Here is a 17,500-nt window from a genome sequence, read left to right on the forward strand (position 1 = left end):
ACATTGGAGAGAATTAACAAAAAACAGAGCAAACTAGAACGCTATTTGGCCCTAAACAGAGAGTACACAGTGGGAGAAGAAAAGCTTTGACTATGTACAGATTCAGTGAGCATAGCCTTGCTATTGAGAAAGGACACCATGGGTTAGGGTTAGAGGAATAGTGTATCTGGTTTCCTCTAACCCTAACCCCGATACACTATTCCTCTAACCCTAACCCAGATACACTATTCCTCTAACCCTAACCCAGAAACACTATTCCTCTAACCCTAACCCAGAAACACTATTCCTCTAACCCTAACCCAGAAACACTATTCCTCTAACCCTAACCCAGAAACACTATTCCTCTAACCCTAACCCAGATACACTATTCCTCTAACCCTAACCCAGAAACACTATTACTCTAAACCCTAACCCCAGATACACTATTCCTCTAACCCTAACCCAGATACACTATTCCTCTAACCCTAACCCAGATACACTATTCCTCTAACCCTAACCCAGAAACACTATTCCTCTAACCCTAACCCAGATACACTATTCCTCTAACCCTAACCCAGATACACTATTCCTCTAACCCTAACCCAGATACACTATTCCTCTAACCCTAACCCAGATACACTATTCCTCTAACCCTAACCCAGATACACTATTCCTCTCTCTTCGCATTATCTATATTTCTGGTGCCTTCTGCTCCAGTTCCCTCTCCCTCGTCATCTCTCATGTTTTATTTATCCTTCTCCTCCCTTCTTTCCTCTTCTCCTCCTCCTAATCAGTGCAATCATCTCCATCTCTCCACCACTTCACCAGTCCCCTCATCTCCTCCTCCTCTCTGCTCATCTCTCCATGACACATCCCTCCTTTCCTCCTCTCATCTCTCAATCGATACATCCCTCCTCTCCTCCTCCTCTCCTCCTGTCCTCCTCCTCTCCTCTCATCTCTCCATCTCTACATCAAAGGAGGGCAAAATCGATTCCTGGCCAAAAAAAGAGAAAACATTTAAAACCCAGAAACATGTGTCCTTCATCCCTTCATCTCCTCCTCCTCCTCCTCCCCTCTTCCTCTCCTTCTCTCCTCCTAATTTCCTCCTCCTCCTCTCCTCTCCTCTCCCCCTCCTCTCCTCCCCTCTTCCTCTCCTCCCCTCTTCCTCTCCTTCTCTCCTCCTCCTCTCCTCCTTCTCTCCTCCTTTCCTTCTCCTCCTCCTCTCCTCCTTTCCTCCCCTCTTCCTCACCTCCTCTCCTCCTCCTCTCCTCCTCCTCCCCCTCCCCCCTCCTATCCTCCTTCTCTCCTCCTTTCCTTCTCCTCCTCCTCTCCTCCTTTCCTCCCCTCTTCCTCTCCTCCTCTCCTCTCCCCCTCCTCTCCTCCCCTCTTCCTCTCCTTCGCTCCTCCTCCCCTCCCCCTCCTATCCTCCTTCTCTCCTCCTTTCCTTCTCCTCCTCCTCTCCTCCTTTCCTCCCCTCTTCCTCTCCTCCTCTCCTCTCCCCCTCCTTTCCTCCCCTCTTCCTCTCCTCCTCCTCCCCTCCTGCCGTGAATCCTTTTCTTCTTTCTCTCTCTTCCTCTACCTGCTCTTTCTTTCTCTCTAATTGTAGTAATAGTGTATTACAGGTGTGTGTATGTGTGTTTGTGTGTTCAGCTGGAGGAAATAGCATTGATTTTCTCCTATACCTTTAGAGGAAGAAGGAGAGAGTGTGTGTGTGTGTACGTGTGTGTGTACGTGTGTGTGCGTACGTGTGTGTACGTGTGCGTGCTGTGTCAGATAGTATCAGAGCAGTAATCTGTGTCTTGTGAACCCACTGTTGTTTTATTAAACTGAGGACAACCAGTGTTTCGATCAAGATGTCTTTGATAACATAGCTGCTGCTACATAAATTCAATTAATTCTGACTCTCTCTTTCTCTTTGTGTCTCTCTCCGTCTCTGTGTCCTTCTCTCTCACTATGACTATCTCTCTCCCTACCCCATCTATGACTATCTCCTTCCCTCCCCATCTACAACTATCTCCCTCCACCCCTCCCTCCCTATCCATGATGATCTCCCTCCATCCCCCTTTTATGACTATTTCCCTCCCTCCCCAATCCCTCCCTCCCCTATCTATGAATATCTCCCTCCCTCCCCCTATCTACGACTATCTCTCTCCATCCTTCCCTCCCCTATCTACGACTATCTCCCTCCCTCCATCAATCCCTCCCTCCCCTATCTACGACTATCTCCCTCCCACCATCAATCCCTCCCTCCCCCTATCTATGACTATCTCCCTCCCCCATCTACGACTATCTCCCTCCATCTCTCCCTCCCCCTATCTACAACTCACTGCCTTCTCTGTTCTTTCTCTCTTCTATCTCTCTCTTCTATCTCTCTCTTATACCTCTCCCATATCTCTCACACATCCTCTCTGCCGTCTCATAATTTTTGCTATGTAGTGCCGAGAAAGGTTTTCTAAAAAAAAACCCGCCATCCGTTTTAGTTTAGTTTAGTTTAGTAGAATCCCCATTGCAGCTCTTCATCAGGTCCACATAAAACGTACAAATACATGACAATGTACAGAACAGTTATAGACAAGAACAACATAAGATATTACATTAAATTATATATTGGGAGTTATATATTGGAAAAACACCAAAAGAAAACTACAATACTATTTACACACTATTCATATATACATGTTCATATTCTTAAAAACAGTACAATTAAATTAGATCTTTTTAAAGATCAATGGCTTTTTGCATGCGTAACCGCAATGTCAATGTCATTTTTTGGGGTACTGTGAAGAAACCCATAATGCTGTGTCTGGTGGGGTATGTACAGTGCCTTCGGGAAAGTATTCAGACCCCTTGACTTTTTCCACATTTTGTTACGTTCCATCCTTGTTCTAAAATGTATTGAATAAAAAATGTCCTCATGTCACGGCTGTCTGAATGATCGGACCAAAATGCAGCGTGTTCGTAGTTCCACATATTTTATTTAACGTGAAACTGAAATGCAATACACTAATACTTGAAACACAAAAACAACAAACCGGGATGCAGAGAGAAAACACACTACTCAAAATATAATCACTCACAAGAACAGGTGGGACAAACATCAACTTAAATATGACCTCCAATTAGAGGTAACGAGGATCAGCTGCCTCCAATTGGAGATCAACCCAAACAACACCAACATAGAAATACAAAACTAGAACTTAAACATAGAAATAGAAAACATAGAACAACCCAAAACACCCCCTGTCACGCCCTGGCCTACTCTACTATAGAAAATTACATCTTACTAGGGTCAGGACGTGACACCTCAGCAATCTACACACAATGCCTCATAATGGCAAAGTGGAAACAGGTTTTTAGAATTGTTTGAAAATGTATTAAAAATGTAAAACAGAAAAACATTATTTACATAAGTGTTCAAACCCTTTGCTATGCGACTTGAAATTGAGCTCAGGTCCATCTTGGTTTCCATTGATCATCCTTAAGATGTTTCTACAACTTGATTGGAGTCCACCTGTGGTAAATTCAATTGATTGGACATGATTTGGAAAGGCACAAACCTGTCTATATAAGGTCCCACAATTGGCAGTTAATGTCAGAGCAAAAACCAAGCCATGAGGTCAAAATAATGGTCCATAGAGCTCCAAGGCAGGATTGTGTTGAGGCACAGCACTGGGGAAGGGTACCAATACATTTTTGCAGCATTGAATGTTCCCAAGAACACATTTTAAATGGAAGAAGTTTGGAAACAGCAAGACTCTTCCTAGAGCTGGCTGCCCTGCCAAACTGAGCAATCAGGGGAGAAGGGGCTTGATCATGGAGGAAACCTGGCACCATCCTTACAGTGAAGCATGGTGGTGGCAGCATTGTGCTGTGGGGATGTTTTTCAGCAGCAGCGACTGGGAGACAGTCGCTGAACATCTTTGGACAGACCTGAAGATAGCTGTGCAGCATCGCAGCCCATTCAACCTGACAGAGTTTGAGAGGATCTAGGTTGATAGTTTCAAGTTCCTTGGTGTCCACATCACCAACAAACTATCATGGTCCAAACACACCAAGACAGTTGTGAAGAGGGCACGACAACACCTTTTCCCTCTCAAGAGACTGGAAAGATTTGTCATGGGTCCCCAGATCCTCAAAAAGTTCTACAGCTGCACCATCGAGAGCATCCTGACCGATTGCATCACCGACTGTGTCATGACATTGCCCTCTTTGGGTACTCTCTGCACCATCCCCCTCTCTCTCTCTCTCCTACACCCAGGCTGCTGTTAGGCAGGTCATAAATTCCTGGAGGAGATTGTTCCTCATGACCAGACAGTATAGAGAGAGAGTGAGTTTTCATAGAGAGAACAAAGGAACTTCTTCCACCTCACAGAATTTGAGAACTGAACAATATTCATGTTCTGGAGAATGTATAAACGGTCGGTGAAGTAGCCAGCTACGAACTGGTCCGTTTGGTACAATTTTGTGAAACTCATGAGAGACAATACAGCCACATTACCATAACCCTGTGTATACAAGAGTCTCAGTTGTGAGGCTTTCATCTAATTGTTGTATAAAATGAATGAGTAAAGATGAAACTATTTGTGAAATTATGTAATGTGATTTTAAACTGTTTAATGAAGGAAACTCCAATTCCCTTTGGAATTTAAGTTAGTTTAATCACGTAATAATAATTACAGAGAATTGATATAAATAAGTCTTCAGTTTAATGATGCCAAAGACACGACAACTGGTATGGAAACTGCTCGCCATCTGACCGTAAGGCGCTACAGAGGGTAGTGCAAATGGCCCAGTACATCACTGGGGCCAAGCTTCATGACATCCAGGACCTATATACTAGGCAGTGTCAGAAGAAGGCCCAAAATATTGTCAAAGACTCCAGTCACCCAAGTCATATACTTTTTTCTCTGCTACCGCATTGCAAGCGGTACCGGAACGCCAAGTCTAGGACCAAAAGTCTCCCAAGCCATAAGCCTGATGAATAATTAATCAAATGGCCTCCCGGACTATTTACATTGACCCCTCTCCCCCCTTTGTTTTTACACTGCTGCTGCTGCTCGCTGTTTATTATCTATGTATAGTCACTTTACAAATTACCTCGACTAACCTGTACCCCCACACATTGACTCGGTACCGTTCAAATCAAATCAATTTGTATTTGTCACATGCGCCGAATATAACAGGTGTAGACCTTACAGTGAAATGCTGAATATAACAGGTGTAGACCTTACAGTGAAATGCTTACTTACAAGCCCTTAACCAAATGCAGATTTTAGAAAATCCCCCCAAAAAAGTAAGAGATAAGAATAACAAATAATTAAAGAGCAGCAGTAAATAACAATAGCGGGGCTGTATACAGGGGGTATCGGTACATAGTCAATGTGCGGGGGCACCGGTGTCGAGGTAATTTAGGTAATTATGTTCATGTAGGTAGAGTTATTAAAGTGGCTATGCATAGATAATAACAGAGAGTAGCAGCAGCGTGGGGGTGGCAATGCAAATAGTCTGGGTAGGCATTTGATTAGCTGTTTAGGAGTCTTATGGCTTGGGGGTAGAAGCTGTTTAGAAGACTCTTGGACCTAGACTTGGCGCTCCAGTATCACTTGCCGTGCTGTAGCAGAGAGAACAATCTATGACTAGGGTGGCTGGAGCCTTTGACCATTTTTAGGGCCTTCCTCTGACACCAGTCCTGGATGGCAAGAAGCTTGGCCCCGGTGATGTACTGGGCCATACGCACTACCGTCTGTAGTGCTTGCGGTCGGAGGCCGAGCAGTTGACAAACCAGGCAGTGATGCAGCCCGTCAGGATGCTCTCGTTGGGGCAGCTGTAAAACCTTTTGAGGATCTGAGGACCCATGCCAAATCTTTTCAGTCTCCTGGGGGGGAATAGGTTTTGTCGTGCCCTCTTCACGACTGTCTTGGTGTGCTTGGACATGTTAGTTTGTTGGTGATGTGGACTCAAAGGAACTTGAAGCTCTCAACCTGCTCCCTACAGCCTCGTCGATGAAAATGGGTGCATGCTCGTTCTTCCTTTTCCTGTAGTCCACAATCATCTCCTTTGTCTTGATCACGTCGATGGAGAGGTTGTTGTCCTTGCACCACACGGTCTGGTCTCTGACCTTCTCCCTATAGGTTTTGTCATCATTGTCGGTGGTCAGGCCTATCACTGTTGTGTCATCAGCAAATTTAATGATGGTGTTGGAGTCGTGCCTGGCCATGCAGTTATGAGTGAACAGGGTCCCAGGGTCTTTAGCTTAGTGATGAGCTTTGAGAGCACTACGGTGTTAAACGCTGAACTGTAGTCAATGAATAGCATTCTCACATAGGTGTTCCTTTTGTCCAGGTGGGAAAGGGCAGTGTGGAGTGCAATAGAGTTTGCATCATCTGTGGATCTGTTGGGGCGGTATGCAAATTGGAGTGGGTCTAGGTTTTCTGGGATAATGGTGTTGATCTGAGCCATGACCAGCCTTTCAAAGCACTTCATGGTTACAGACGTGAGTGCTACAGGTCGGTTGTCATTTAGGCAGGTTACCTTAGTGTTCTTGGGTACATGGACTATGGTGGTCTGCTTGAAATGTGTTGGTATTACAGACTCAGACAGGGGGAGGTTGAAAATGTCAGTGAAGACACTTTCCAGTTGGTCAGCGCATGCTCGGAATACACGTCCTGGTAATCCGTCTGGCCCTGCGGCCTTGTGAATGTTGACCAGTTTAAAGGTCTTACTCACGTCGGCTGCAGAGAGCATGATCACACAGTTCTCCGGAACAGCTGATGCTCTCATGCATGTTTCAGTGTTACTTGCCTCGAAGCGAGCAAAGAAGTTATTTAGCTCGTCTGGTAGGCTCGTGTCACTGGGCAGCTCTCGGCTGTGCTTCCCTTTGTAGTCTGTAATAGTTTGCAAGCCCTGCCACATCCGACGAGTGTCGGAGCCGGTGTAGTACGATTCGATTTTAGTCCTGTATTAACCTCCCTGGGCAAGGTGGTACGCTTGCTGGTCAGGAGTAGTAACCTGGGCAGGAGTAGTAACCAGATTAAATCGGGTACGTTTTTTATCCGGCCGTGAAAATACTGCCCCCGATCCCAAACAGGTTAAGGAGATGTTTATCTATAATTCAGTTTAATATTTTATCAACGTTTATAATGAGTATTTTTGTATATTGTTGTGCTCATTCACCGGGAGTTTTGGAGGCAAAATATTTTCTGAACATCACGCTCCAATGTAAAATGGGGTTTATGGATATAAATATGAACTTTATCGAACAAAACATACATGTATTTTGTAACATTGAGTCCTGGGAGTGTCATCTGATCAAGATCATCAAAGGTTAGTGATTCATTTTAGCTGTATTTCTGGTTTTTGTGACGTCTCTCCTTGCTTGGAAAATGGCTGTGTGGTTTTTCTTGTTTAGGTGCTGTCCTAACATAATCTAATGTTATGCTTTCGCTGTAAAGCCTTTTTGAAATCGGACAATGTGGTTGGATTAAGGATCTTATCTTTAAAATGGTGTATAATACTTGTATGTTTGAGAAATTTGAATTATGAGATTTTTGTTGTTTTGAATTTGCCACCCTGCACTTTTACTGGCTGTCGTCATATCGATCCCGCAAACGGGATCAAGCCATAACAGGTTTTAAGGTCTACACCTGTTGTTTTCGGCGCATCTGACAAATAAAATTTGATTTCATTTAATTTTAGCACTTGGTGACCTGTAGCAGCACATATTCTCCAGATAGTGACAGTTAGCACTTGGTGACCTGTATCAGCACATATTCTCCAGATAGTGACAGTTAGCACTTGGTGGCCTGTAGCAGCACATATTCCCCAGATAGTGACAGTTAGCACTTGGTGGCCTGTAGCAGCACATATTCCCCAGATAGTGACAGTTAGCACTTGGTGGCCTGTAGCAGCACATATTCCCCAGATAGTGACAGTTAGCACTTGGTGACCTGTAGCAGCACATATTCTCCAGATAGTGACAGTTAGCACTTGGTGACCTGCAGCACATATTCTCCAGATAGTGACAGTTAGCACTTGGTGACCTGTAGCAGCACATATTCCCCAGATAGTGACAGTTAGCACTTGGTGACCTGTAGCAGCACATATTCTCCAGATAGTGACAGTTAGCACTTGGTGGCCTATAGCAGCACCCTAATAGAAGAGGCTTCAGATGAGGCAGGTGAACCTTCAACCACAGCTCTTCTACTTAATTTGTCCTGAGATCCTCTCTGAGCTTTACAGGAATATGGCTCTGAATATACACAACAATACCTCTTTACTTATCTCTCTCTCTCTCTCCTCTCTTCCTCTGTCAGGTTGTGGTGGTGTAGGTGTCCTCCTTGTCCTATGTGGGTGGTTGGAGCTCTCCTCTCCCTGTCCCAGAGACTGTATCTGCTACACCTCTCCCAGCACCGTGTCCTGTCAGGCCCATAACTTTCTGTCTGTCCCAGAGGAGATCCCAGCCCAGAGCGAGAGGGTCTTCCTGCAGGTAAGAGCCAGTAGATTACTCAGCCTCCTGTAGTCCAGAAAATTAAAAGCCTTTGTATTTTTTTTTGGGGGGGGGGGGGATATTTTATGCACATTTATGCAAATGTGTTTAGTTATAGCTTATGAAACTGTTAAATAATTTGATAGCCTGAATGTTTTAAAGTTGGTTTTGTAGCTTAATTGAGTGCCTTGAACTTATTTTTTGGAATAGTTTTGTCCAGAGCCATATATTTAGATACTGAATATTGTTCTCATTCTAGACATTAATTTACATAGCATTATTGAAATATTCCCCATGTAATGGTAATGGGGCTCTAACACATTGTATTACGTTAGATAGCGCATTGATTCCGCCTGCACTGATCTGTCTTGTATCTCCGAAAGGGTCATGGTGATAGATCAAAGAAGTCTGGCTACAACGTGCTGTCTAAAATTAGAAAATATTACCTAGGTGACATTGTCTGTCTAATCCATTTCTGCCTCAAAAACGGTCTGAATTTATCTAAGCTTAAACAATACGTGTCAATAATGTTGATGTTTTTGTCGTGATGACGTTTTGTGATTCACAGAGCAGTATTTCTGTTTGACAACAGGCACGAAAGCTAACATAAATGTGTCCAACATTAGCTTGCTAGCTGAGCCAGTCACTGAAAGGATGCTGCTAACCAACCAGCTACCTACTTAGTGCTGCACATACAATAATAGATGCTTCTGCAATAAAAGCTAGCTAGCAAACTAGTAGTAGTGCTAAAGCTAACATTTTTTGTTTTAATGAAGCAGCTGTTCTGCCACGAGTCATTGTAGTAGCCTCACTGAGGATTTATACTATACAAGCAGCACTCTACAAGCCTGTCACGTCCTGACCCTAGTAAGATGTCATTTTCTATAGTAGAGTAGGTCAGGCCGTGACAGGGGGTATTTTGGGTTGTTCTATGTTTTCTATTTCTATGTTTAAGTTCTAGTTTTTCTATGTCTATGTTGGGGTTGTTTGGGTTGATCTCCAATTGGAGGCAGCTGATCCTCGTTGCCTCTGATTGGAGATCATATTTAAGTAGGGGTTTTTCTTCCTGGTTTTTGTGGGTAGTTGTTTTCTGTTTAGTGTATGTCACCTGACGGAACTGTTGTCGGTCGTTTTGTTTAAGTATATTCATTAAAAAGTAAATATGAGCACTCTACACGCTGCGCCTTGGTCCCCTTTATACGATCCCCTTTGAGCACTCGGTCCTCAGTGCGTCTCCCCAGTCCGGTGAGACCGGTTCCTGCTCCATATACAAAGCCTCCAGTGATAATCGATGGTCCGACGCCTGTAGAGATGATCCATGGCACTAAGCCTCTAGTGATGATCCATGGCCTGGAGCCTGTAGGAATATTCCATGGCACGAAGCCTGAAGAGGTAATCCATGGACCGGAACCTGAAGAAATAATCCTTGGCAAGAAGCCTGGAGGGATTATAAATGGTCCGGAGCCTGTAGGGATAAACCATGGCACAAAGCCTGTAGGAATAATCCATGGCCCGGCACCTGTAGAGATAATCCATGATATGAAGCCTCCAGTGATGATCCTTGGCGCGGAACCTGTAGAGATGATCCATGGCATGGAGCCAGCAACAACAGTCACTAGTCCGGAACCTATTATGACGCCTCCCAGTCCGGAGCCTACAGCGACACTCCTCAGTTCAGAGCCTTCAGCGAAGCTCTTCAGTCCGGAGCCTCCAGCTACGCTCCCCAGTCTGGAGTCTCCAGCTACGCTCCCCAGTCTGGAGTCTCCAGCTACGTTCCCCAGTCTGGAGTCTCCAGCTACGTTCCCCAGTCTGGAGTCTCCAGCTACGTTCCCCAGTCTGGAGTCTCCAGCTACGTTCCCCAGTCTGGAGTCTCCAGCTACGTTCCCCAGTCTGGAGTCTCCAGCTGCGCTCCCCAGTCCGGAGTCTCCAGCTACGCTCCCCAGTCCGGAGTCTCCAGCTACGCTCCCCAGTCCGGAGTCTCCAGCTACGCTCCGCAGCCCAGAGTCATCAGCGGCGGTCTGCAGCCCAGAGTCTTCAGCGGCGATCTGCAGCCCAGAGTCTTCAGGGGCGGTCTGCAGCCCAGAGTCTTCAGCGGCGGCCTGCAGCCCAGAGTCTTCAGCGGCGGCCTGCAGCCCAGAACCTCCAGCGGCGGCCTGCAGCCCAGAACCTCCAGCGGCGGCCTGCAGCCCAGAACCTCCAGCGGCGGCCTGCAGCCCAGAACCTCCAGCAATGACCTACAGTCCGGTTCCTTCGACAACGATCCACGGTCAAGTGGTAATAAAGCAGAAGGATCAGCGGGTGGAGCGGGGAGTACGCCCAGAACCGGAGCTGCCTCCTATGCTGGAGGTTAAGGTTATGTGGACTGCATTTGAGCTGCCATAGACCTTTGTCACCCTCCCTACCCTCCCTTTGTGTTTTGTGGTTGTTTTGTTGGGTTTTGATTATGTTGCATTCGGAGTCTGCACCTTTGGAGGGGGGGGGGGTACTGTCACGTCCTGACCCTAGTAAGATGTCATTTTCTATAGTAGAGTAGGTCAGGGCGTGACAGGGGGTATTTTGGGTTGTTCTATGTTTAAGTTCTAGTTTTTCTATGTTGGGGTTGTTTAAGTAGGGGTTTTTCTTCCTGGTTTTTGTGGGTAGTTGTTTTCTGTTTAGTGTATGTCACCTGACAGAACTATTGTCGGTCGTTTTGTTGTTTTGTTGAAGTATATTCATTAAAAAGTTAAATATGAGCACTTTACAAGCTGCGCCTTGGTCCCCTTTATACGACCCGTGTTACAAAGCCACGCTAGCCTCACCCTCATGTGGGTGCTAGCAAACAAGCTAAGTAGTGCTATGTATCAACAGCCATTTTTAGCCAATCCAGTACTGGTTGGAACCTATGGTGAGCTTCGATTGGTCACATGTGTCACGATATCGCGTTCAGCTTTCCCCAACTTTAGTCCCGCCCTGTTCAATTTCTCTCGCTTTCCTTCCGTTGAAAGTGAATGGATTTTGATATTTCACCATGCGATGCCTTCCTAGTATAAACGGGCCATCAGGCTACTCAGCTGACCCAATGATGCAAAGTTACAAGTTAGTGATCGCGGAGAAACATGCTGACTTGCGGACTGAATATCTGATAACAGTCCACTCTGGTTTTGTCTAATAATAACAACTTCCAATGTTCCAATCAGTCAATACCAGTTTCCAAAGAGCACCTGATCTGCCAGACCCTAAGCATCCTTTGTTATTCTCGTTCCTTCCTCCATTCTTCAAGAACAACAAGATCCAGCGTCTTCTGCGAGGCCACTTCAGCCCCACCACGGCCATGCTGTGGCTTTACTCCAACAACATCTCCTATATCCAGGCCTCCACCTTTCACGGCTTTGCCCGCCTGGAGGAGCTGGACCTGGGGGACAACCGTCACCTGAGGGCCCTGGCTTCAGATACCTTCCAGGGGCTAGGCCGGCTGCACGCCCTGCACCTCTACCACTGTGGGCTTCTCAGCCTGCCATCTGGGATATTCGAGGGGCTCAGCAGCCTGCAGTACCTCTATCTACAGGTAGGGGAATAGAAATTGTAGATATATTTTATAACTAGCTACACACATCATGGGTACAGTGAGAAGCCAGCATGTGTAGGCAACAATAATGTGGTGAACACAAGCCTCCCTGATCTCACATCCTTCTAACACAGTTGTATATTTGTCTTATAGGCCTACAGATATTAGATCTTAATTTGACCAGTTTCGTTGCAGGAGTAAAATAATCCTGCAGCAGGAGTAAGATAATCCTGCAGCAGGAGGTTTTGATTATTCACAAAAAAAGTGATTTCTCATGTAATTTTTTTTGATAGGTTACGGTAGAGTATACTTTAGGTGTGAGATCTAGTGATAGAAAGATAACTGCGGGTTTTCAGTGAATTTATTTTACTACTAGGGAACTTTCAATTTTCCAGCCTTATTCCAAAATTGATTAAATCGTTTTTTTTCCACTCATCAATCTACACACAATACCCAATAATGACAAAGCAAAAACAAGTTTGTAGAAATGTTTGCAAATTTATAAAATAAAAAAAAAATGAAATATCACATACAAAGGTATTCAGACCCTTTACCCAGTACTTTGTTGAAGCACCTTTGGCAGTGATTACAGCTTTGAGTCTTCTTGGGTATGACGCTACAAGCTTGGCACACCTGTATTCGGGGAGTTTCTCTCATTCTTCACTGCAGATCCTCTCAAGCTCTGTCAGGTTGAATGGGGAGCGATGCACAGCTCTTTTCAGGTCTCTCCAGAGATGTTCAATCATTTTCAAGTCCGGCTCTTGCTGGGCCACTCAAGGACATTCAGAGGCTTGTCCCGAAGCCACTCCTGCATTGTTTTGGATGTGTGCTTAGGGTCATTGTCCTGTTGGAAGGTGAACCTCCTGAGCGCTCTGGATCAGGTTTTCTTCAAGGATTTCTCAGTACTTTGCTCCGTTCATCTTTCCCTCAATCCTGACTAGTCTTCCAGTATCTGCCGCTGAAAAACATACCCACAGCATGATGCTGCCACCACCATGCTTCACTGTAGGGATGGTGCCAGGTTTCCTCCAGATGTGATGCTTGGTATTCAGGCCAAAGAGTTCAATCTTGGTTTCATCAGACCACATAATCTTCTTTCCCATGGTCTGAGAGTCCTTTGGGTGCCTTTTGGCAAACTCCAAGCGAGCTGTCATGTGCAGAGATGGTTGTCCTTCTTGAAGGTTCTCTCATCTCCATAGAGGAACTCTAGAGCTCTGTCAGAGTGACCATCAAGTTCTTGGTCATCTCCCTGACGAAGGCCCTTCTCCAATGATTGATCAGTTTGGCTGGGCGGCCAGCTCTAGGAAGAGTTTTGGTGGTTCCAAACTTCTTCCATTGAAGAAAGATGGAGACCATTGTGTTCTTGGGGACCTTCAATACTGCAGAACTGGTTTGGTACCATTCCCCAGATCTGTGCCTTGACACAATCCTGTCTTGGAGCTCTACGGATAATTATTTTTACCTCTCGGCTTGGTTTTTGCTCTGACATGCACTGTCAACTGTGGGACCTTATATAGACAGGTGTGTGCCTTTCCAAATCATGTCCAATCAATTGAATTTACCACAGGTGGATTCCAATCTAGTTGTAGAAACATCTTAAGGATGATTAATGGATACAGATTGCACCTGAGCTCAATTTCGAGTCTCATAGCAAAGGGTCTGAATACTTATGTAAGAAGGTATTTCTGTTTTTTGATTTTAATACATTTTGAAAAATGTATAAAACTCTATTTTTGCATTGTCATTACGGGGTATTGTGTGTAGATTGATGAGGGTGGACAAATGTAATCCATTTTAGAATATGGCTGTAACATAACAAAATGAGGAAAATGTCAAGGGGTCTGAATACTTTCCGAATGCACCGCACAGTATATCTCCCAACTTCTCTCTTCCTCCATCTCGCTCCTTCATTATCTCCCCCCTTCCTCCATCTCTCTCCTTCATTATCTGCCCCCCCTTCCTCCATCTCTCTCCTTCATTATCTGCCCCCCCTTCCTCTATCCACTCTCCCCCCTTTCCTCCCCCTCCCCAGGATAACCAGTTGGAGTTCCTGGAGGATGATCTGTTTGTTGACCTGCTGAACCTCAGCCACCTCTTCCTCCATGGCAACAGGCTGTGGTCACTACACCAGAACACCTTCAGGTGAGACACACCTTTTTGATTGATTGATTTAGCAGTGCTTTTACTTTAGAACATCTCCCAAAAGATCACCCTATGGATTGACTGCTGTCCCTCCAGGGGTCTGGGGGTGCTGGACCGTCTCTTGCTGCACCAGAACCGTCTGCAGTGGGTCCACCGTCTGGCCTTCCACGACCTGCATCGCCTCACCACCCTCTACCTGTTCAACAACTCTCTGACTGAGCTGTCTGGAGCCTGCCTGGCTCTGTTGCCTGCTTTAGAGTACCTTAGACTCAACGACAACCTTTGGGAGTGTGACTGCAAGGTCTGACACAGTTCAAACACACCTCAAAACACACCTTCAAAACACACTTCAAAACACACATTCAAAACACACCTCCAACACCACACACCTCTTTCAGCTAGCCTTCCTCTTAAATCAAATGTTCATTTAGGCCGGGATTCACGCTTCACATTTAAAGGTAATTTTCAATTGAGCTGGATGCGATCTCTGAACAGAGAAACATTGCTTTGAAAAGGTGCATTATTACCAATGCTCTACAACACGCCTCGGATTGAATCCCGAACTAAGTGAACATTTTATTGACATCAGTGCATGACTAAGCGAAATTCGACTGAAGGCGAAGCTAGGATTTGCTCCAAAGGTGCACTGCACTATTAACAATGTGCCTTTAAATCCCAGGATTAATGCAATGTGTCCTTAGGAGTTATGAAAGGCATCTCATATAAATGTATTATTATTATTATTGTTATTATCATCCAGGCCCTGCCGCTGTGGGATTGGCTGCGGAGGTTCCGGGGCTCCACATCGTCTCTGGGTTGCGTCTCTCCTCCAGAGCTTCAGGGCCGGGACCTGAAGGAGCTGAGGAAGGAGGAACTACCCAGCTGTTCAGCAGAAGAAACCCAGGGAGGAGGTGTCATAGGCGGGGAGGCCGAGCTGGGGGAGTCCCTGAAGAAAGAGGAGGACCATCGACTCCATCACAGGAACCACAGGCACCGCCATAACCACCATCAGCACCCACACCTTCCACACGGGGATCAGCACAATGGGGACCCGTCCCCCTCGCCCCTACCCCTACCCAGGCCGCCCAAGGGGAGCCGCAGGAACTGTACCCGCAACAGGGGGCGTAAGGGAAAGGGAGGAGGTCAGGGGGGCTTGAATGAGGTGCAGGCACTGAGGGAGGGGGAGGAGAAGGACAACGCCCCTGGAGGGGGTAAACATGACCCATCCGCCCCCACTCGCAGGAGGAACAAGTGTGTTCCCAGGACTTCAGTTGGCCCACCCAGCGGGGTCAAGAGAGCCAATAGTAATGCAGCGTCCCGCTCCGCTGGGACTTTTCTCTGTGTCCTATTGGCTGTGCTGCTGTCACTCACTGCTGGGATCCTCCTCTGAGACTGAAAGGAGGGTGTTTTATATCAACCCCTACAATACAGTACACACTCCTCTGAATGTCAGACCCACTCTGGCTCCTGCACTGAGGTGTGTGTGTGTGTGTGTGTGTGTGTGTGTGTGTGTGTGTGTGTGTGTGTGTGTGTGTGTGTGTGTGTGTGTGTGTGTGTGTGTGTGTGTGTGTGCGTGTGTGCGCGTGCGTGCGTGCGTGTGTGCATGCATGCGTGTGTGTTTAAATGTACTCTGTGTACCTGTAACATATGGCAGGGAAGTTCTTTGGGAGTCATAACTGAAACGTAACAGGTTATCTGTCGCTATGATGTCATAAGGGGGAGTAACAGTCTGTCACATCCAGAGTTCTGATTGTGTGGTTGATCAAATGAACTGATGATTTAAGAATACACCTACTGCTACAGCCATATCACCTGACATGATACCTCAGCACAGACATATGATAAGATGACCCTGACACAGGTTGTTGCCAAACTGTAAAAACATCCTTAAAAACACGAATCCACTGGGTTCTGTAATCCTGTGTTTGTAACCCATGTAAGTACAGTGTGGTTTGTGTGAACAGTCTCCATGTCTCTCTTCCCACTTTAAAACAAGCCAGAAAGAGGAGAGTGAGAATGATGGAATGAGTATATGGAACCCTAGCTGTCCAATGAAGGGTTGAGAGAATGGAAACACTCCTCACTCTGGAGTGTTCTGAACTAAATGATGGACCTGAACGACTGAACATGAAACACTCTGATTCTACTGAACTGCTGCTATGTCTGAGGAGAGAGAGCTCTGGAACTCTCCTCGTGATTCTGGAACCTTCAATGTTCTGAAACCTTCATGGTTCTGGAGTCTTCTTCAGGATCTGGAACACACAAAAAAATGTAATGGAGAGGTGATACAGGGACAGAGGAGACAGAGGGCCCCCAGCGCTCCTTGAGGACTAGAGAGGTAATAACACCTTCCCAGCTGAGCCTAGTCCTGTCCAGTCCTACACTCAGGGCTCCATTCAATCCGTCCCGCCGAAGTTCAGCGCTATATTTCGATTTAAGTTTAAAGGCAATGTTACTGCATTTGTGGAGACTGCATTCATGGTAAACACTGCATATGTTGTCTCAATCAGAAATGTCTTTACATTTCAAGCGCGCTATGGCGCTAAACTTCAGTGATACAGATTGAATCGAGCCCTCACCTACAGTATCTAGCTGTCCCCACACTGACTGACCTCCCCTGTAGCAGTGTTCCACAACCCTGGTCCTGGGGAGATACAACCCTGATCCTGGGGAGATACAACCCTGATCCTGGGGAGATACAACCCTGATCCTGGAGAGATACGACCCTGGTCCTGGAGAGATACAACCCTGGTCCTGGAGAGATATGACCCTGGTCCTGGAGAGATACGACCCTGGTCCTGGAGAGATACAACCCTGGTCCTGGAGAGATACAACCCTGGTCCTGGAGAGATACAACCCTGATCCTGGAGAGATACAACCCTGATCCTGGGGAGATACAACCCTGATCCTGGAGAGATACAACCCTGGTCCTGGAGAGATACGACCCTGGTCCCGGAGAGATACGACCCTGGTCCCGGAGAGATACAACCCTGGTCCCGGAGAGATACAACCCTGGTCCTGGGGAGATACAACCCTGATCCTGGAGAGATACAACCCTGGTCCTGGGGAGATACAACCCTGGTCCTGGAGAGATACAACCCTGGTCCTGGAGAGATACGACCCTGGTCCTGGAGAGATATGACCCTGGTCCTGGAGAGATATGACCCTGATCCTGGAGAGATACAACCCTGATCCTGGAGAGATACAACCCTGATCCTGGAGAGATACAACCCTGGTCCTGGGGAGATACAACCCTGATCCTGGAGAGATACAACCCTGGTCCTGGGGAGATACAACCCTGATCCTGGAGAGATACAACCCTGGTCCTGGGGAGATACAACCCTGATCCT

The 17,500-nt window shown here is 46.4% G+C and overlaps 1 protein-coding gene across 1 annotated transcript in view; it reads left to right on the forward strand.

Moving 5' to 3' along the window:
* Positions 1-15,648, forward strand: part of LOC115204598 (reticulon-4 receptor-like 1) — a 161,709-nt gene extending 146,061 nt beyond the window's left edge. The window contains exons 2-6 of the mRNA XM_029770259.1: positions 8,292-8,464; positions 11,724-12,008; positions 14,041-14,150; positions 14,247-14,451; positions 14,911-15,648. Of these exons, the coding sequence (XP_029626119.1) occupies positions 8,292-8,464; positions 11,724-12,008; positions 14,041-14,150; positions 14,247-14,451; positions 14,911-15,540 (1,403 nt within the window). The 3' untranslated portion in view covers positions 15,541-15,648. The remainder of the gene's footprint in view (positions 1-8,291; positions 8,465-11,723; positions 12,009-14,040; positions 14,151-14,246; positions 14,452-14,910) is intronic.
* The last annotated feature ends 1,852 nt before the right edge of the window (positions 15,649-17,500 follow it).

The sequence above is a fragment of the Salmo trutta genome, chromosome 12 (assembly GCF_901001165.1).
Source record: "Salmo trutta chromosome 12, fSalTru1.1, whole genome shotgun sequence".
Classification (NCBI taxonomy): Eukaryota; Metazoa; Chordata; class Actinopteri; order Salmoniformes; family Salmonidae; genus Salmo; species Salmo trutta.